Genomic DNA, 4,265 nt, shown 5'->3' on the forward strand with positions numbered 1-4,265 from the left:
TATTTAGTTAAGCATTAGTTGAGCATCTATCATAAAGTATGTATCTAGACCAATAATATAAGACGAGGTAAATGATAATAAATAGAATAAAAACAGCAGCATCACTAGAGTAGAACATAATCCAAGTGTATTGCAAGTACCTGCCTACAGCTTCTAAGAAATCGAGTAAAAAACATCAAACATTGTTGGACAGATCTTTTCGTGATGGGATATGATGGATGGATGTGATGGTATGAAAATACCAACACCCTTTTTGCGGCACAGTAAACATCTTTTGCGACATGTTATTGTGATATTTAAAAGTCGACATTTAGCTTATAGCGGAGATATGTCGTCGCAAAGAAGTTGTCATAATATCAAAAAATGAAATTGGAAAGTAGCAGTTTTCTTTAAATCAAGACCTGCTTGCTTTTTCTTCATCAACCAAAGATGTTCTGTAATTCACTTTAATTTTACTTTGACTATGTTACTTTATAATTTACAGTTTTTTAATCGATAACAAAGAAAAAAAGGAAAGTATGGATAAGGGCCAAAGCCCAAAGGTACATCATGGGGCATATGCTTCTCTGATAATATTCCAAGGTTATATTTCTCGTTTTTCTATTATTTTTGGTATTATTATCCTTTGAAAAACAAAAACAAAAAAGTAGACCCAAAGAAGAAAAAAGGGGAAGAAATAATACGATGAAGCTGCATTTGCCGGTCAAAAAGAAAAAAGAAGATGACATTAGAGCAATAAATTTTGTATTTTGCTTAATTTTTGCTTAGTTTTTGACTTTTGGTCTATGATAGAAGATAAAATATGTTAATGTAACACCCAAATATCGTTTTTTATGGGTTGTAAAATCCAAATACTACGATGGTGTTTGGGGAAGGTTGAGATATAGATAGTCTTATCTCCATCTAGATAGAAAGACGATTTTTTGGTTGTATCTAAATGATAAAAAATGACTTCCGTCCTTTACATTAGGTAATGATTAAACTTATGACAATTGCCTCCAAAGGATCAAACACAAAGGTGATAACCACTTAATCTAACGATAATACTTGTTTTGTGATAGAAGAGTATACGATAAGTTTAGATCGTTAATCACTTATCACGTCAAAACATTATATAATTCTTGCTTTGTAATTTTTATTTTGAACAACATCAACTATATATTATATAGACGAGCATAGTACCTGTGCGTTGCGGCGGAATTTTATAACTAATTTTGCAGATAAACACATTTTATTGGTTACATAATGTGTCAAAAATATATTATGAGATTTTGTCGATTGTTTTGAAACTATATAAAAAGATTAATGTTAATTAAATTAGAATCAAAAATCGATTTATTTTTATGGGTTTAATTTTTTTTGTAAGGGTAATTTTGGTAGTTAGGAATAAGATGTGTAAATATAAAGTAAATATAGAGGGTGTTATGAAAATGAAAAATATGCTTAAACTTAATTTCAATACAATTTATAAAGGTTTATACATATAAAGGTCCAACAAAAAACTGAGAAGAGTACATCATATTACAACAAAGTTGAGGACACAACAAAATACGTATTACAAAGCTACAAACTAGCTCCAGTATCAAAACCGATCCAATTCTTCCAAATGATAGAGTCGAACCGTGCTCTATTCGTAAGCCAAAAGAATGAACCCTACTTCACGATCTTCACCATCTTGTATGCTGATACCGCCCTGCTCTTAAATACTCATTTCTCATTTCATAACTAATCATGTTATATCTAATGGTTAAAGAATAATGTCGAGTACGATGAATCTCAAATAGACTTTCAAACTTCCTATCACGCCGACCATCACACTGAAAGCGGAGTGATGATGTCGACCAAACCAAGTGGTCTCACTCACAATGAGCTGGCGATGAGCTATTCCAGGTGTTATACTGGCTCGTATTGCATCAGATTGCACATGGTATAAACTTATTCATCCTAACCACCAATAATCATTGCCATCGTATATCCATTACAAAACACACCCCACAACTCTCCATAATTCAAACCATAATAACTTAATCTTATCTTGCTATAAACAAACAAAAATAAATAAAAACCAAACACATGCCATTAAAATCTCACTTTGAACAAATTTAATCATATCTTAGCATATGTAACCAATCCCTTTTATATATGTATAAATCTATCTCTTAATCATTCACCAAATGAATAAAACAAGTCAACTCATATATCATTCTACAAATAAGGGTATCCTTCCTCAATGGTGTCCGGGTTGGCCAAGCATCTCTACTAACAAGGTCCGGAACTGGTTGAGCCGAGCAAAGTGGGCCGAAGTCGACCCAGCCCCCAAAAGACTGGCGTCGGGACAAGATGGATGGCCCGACGCCATGTCCTATTTCCTTGATAGTTCCCGAGCAAAATGACCTGAAATCGAGCTAAAAAAAATCCTACAAATATACTAATTGAATGGCTAATCAAACTTAACAACATCTACAACCACATTTGGATAACACAACCAAGAAAATAATCAAAAACACCACAGCAGAAAGCCCAATTGCTACACCAAGTACAACTTTATTTGGCCCTCCACCATCATCATCACCATTTTTCTTCTTTCCATTATCACTACTATCATCATTTTCATCATAGTCACCACCACCATCACTGCTGCCCGTATCGTCTTCTACCGCGGGTGGGGGCGATATGGGCAGCCCGTGTTTATCACATTGCGCAATCCCAAGTTTCATTTTCTTGGAAATGGAAGAGTGATTGTAACACAAATTCTCATTTCCATTGACCTTAAAAACTACTAATTTCTTAATAAATGAAGCACTAAAAGGCATAACCCCATGAAAGTTATTCTTTTCAAGATTCAAATACATTAGTCCCTTCATTTCAGATATAGATACAGGGATAGTCCCATTTAAAGAATTTGAACTAAGGTCTAAATGAGCTAATCTTGATATAATAGAAATCGATTTCGGAATAGGCCCAGATAAAGAATTTGATGATAAAGATAGATTTTTTAGAAAAACCAAGTCACCAAATGAACTGGGTATTTCTCCATTTAGTTGATTTGATGATAAATTTAGGAAATTTAAGCTTTCTAAAAGAGTTAATGATGTGGGTATGGTTCCATTTAGCTTATTATTGGATAAATCCAAATGGGTCAGTTTTGGATTCCAAGAAGTTCTTGGAATTAGGCCAGAAAGGTTAGTGTTTGAAAGTGTTAAAGTGGTTAAAGATTTTAAATTAGATGTGATAATGTGGATCCCTGAGGCTTTAATTGTGTCGCCGGAGATAGTGAGTTCGGTTAAGTTAGTGAACCGGCTGAGGAACACGCCGGAGAGATGTTGGAGTGAGTTAATGGAGGTGAAAGATCTAAGATTGATTGAAAGAGATGAAGGGAAATGGACAATTGGGGTGTGGCAATCTGAAAAAGTGAGGGATGTGAGGGTGGATAATGAGGAGAGGGCGGTGGTGGAAAGAGAAAAGTCGTCGGAGCAATTGGTTAGACGGAGGGAGAGGAGGTGGCGGAATGGGGTGGCGGTATCACAAGTGGTGGCATTGTGAAAAGGTTGAGTACATGGGTCATGTGTGGTTGGAATGTAGAGGGATTCAAGGGCTTTTATTTGTTTTGGGTCAAGAGTTGAGGAGGAGGAGGAGGAGGAGGAGGGGGTTGAGGAGGGTGGAGATATGGTTGGGCTTTTGGCGTTTGCCGCAGGTGAGACTGCGGTTGCGGCAAAGTGAAGAGGGAGGAGGATGAGGAGGAGGAGGAAAGTGGTGGTGGTGGTGGTGGTGGTGGAGAAAGGTGTCATTGTTTAGTGTGTGGATAAAGTGTGTATGGGTGTGTGTGAAATGAAGCATAAAAGTGAACAAAGGTGTTGTGGTTTGTACTTAAAAGAGACTTCTTGGGCAGGGTATAGTATAGTTGATTGTTTGAATCTATGAAATTTGGATTGGTCAATCTTTAGAACCAAAGTATTTTCACCACAGTATTTTAATTATTTATATTTTTTAACTAAATTTTTATATTTTTTGATTTTTTTTTTATTTTCATCATAACATTTAAGCTTCTTTACACTTTTAGCACTAAATTTTTATGCTAATTACTTTCACACAAAACTTTTACTGTTTATTTTTTAACTAACAAATGTCAGTTTTTCTTTTATTTTTAATCCTTTGAATAATAGTACATATTTTCTTCAAAAAGTTTGTGGTTTTTTAACCTTAGTCCATGAATGCATACATATTTGTAACGTATTATCTCTTGAATAATTCTTTTATATTAAATC

The 4,265-nt window shown here is 34.7% G+C and overlaps 1 protein-coding gene across 1 annotated transcript; it reads right to left on the reverse strand.

The window, feature by feature from the left end:
- Nucleotides 1–1,440: 1,440 nt before the first annotated feature.
- LOC122592969 (receptor-like protein 51) lies at nucleotides 1,441–3,812 on the reverse strand. Its single transcript, XM_043765303.1, has one exon. It carries the CDS (start codon nucleotides 3,786–3,788, stop codon nucleotides 2,451–2,453), a length of 1,338 nt encoding a protein of 445 aa, XP_043621238.1. The 5' UTR covers nucleotides 3,789–3,812; the 3' UTR covers nucleotides 1,441–2,450.
- Between the last annotated feature and the right edge of the window lie 453 nt (nucleotides 3,813–4,265).

The sequence above is a fragment of the Erigeron canadensis genome, chromosome 3 (assembly GCF_010389155.1).
Source record: "Erigeron canadensis isolate Cc75 chromosome 3, C_canadensis_v1, whole genome shotgun sequence".
In the NCBI taxonomy this organism is placed as follows: Eukaryota; Viridiplantae; Streptophyta; class Magnoliopsida; order Asterales; family Asteraceae; genus Erigeron; species Erigeron canadensis.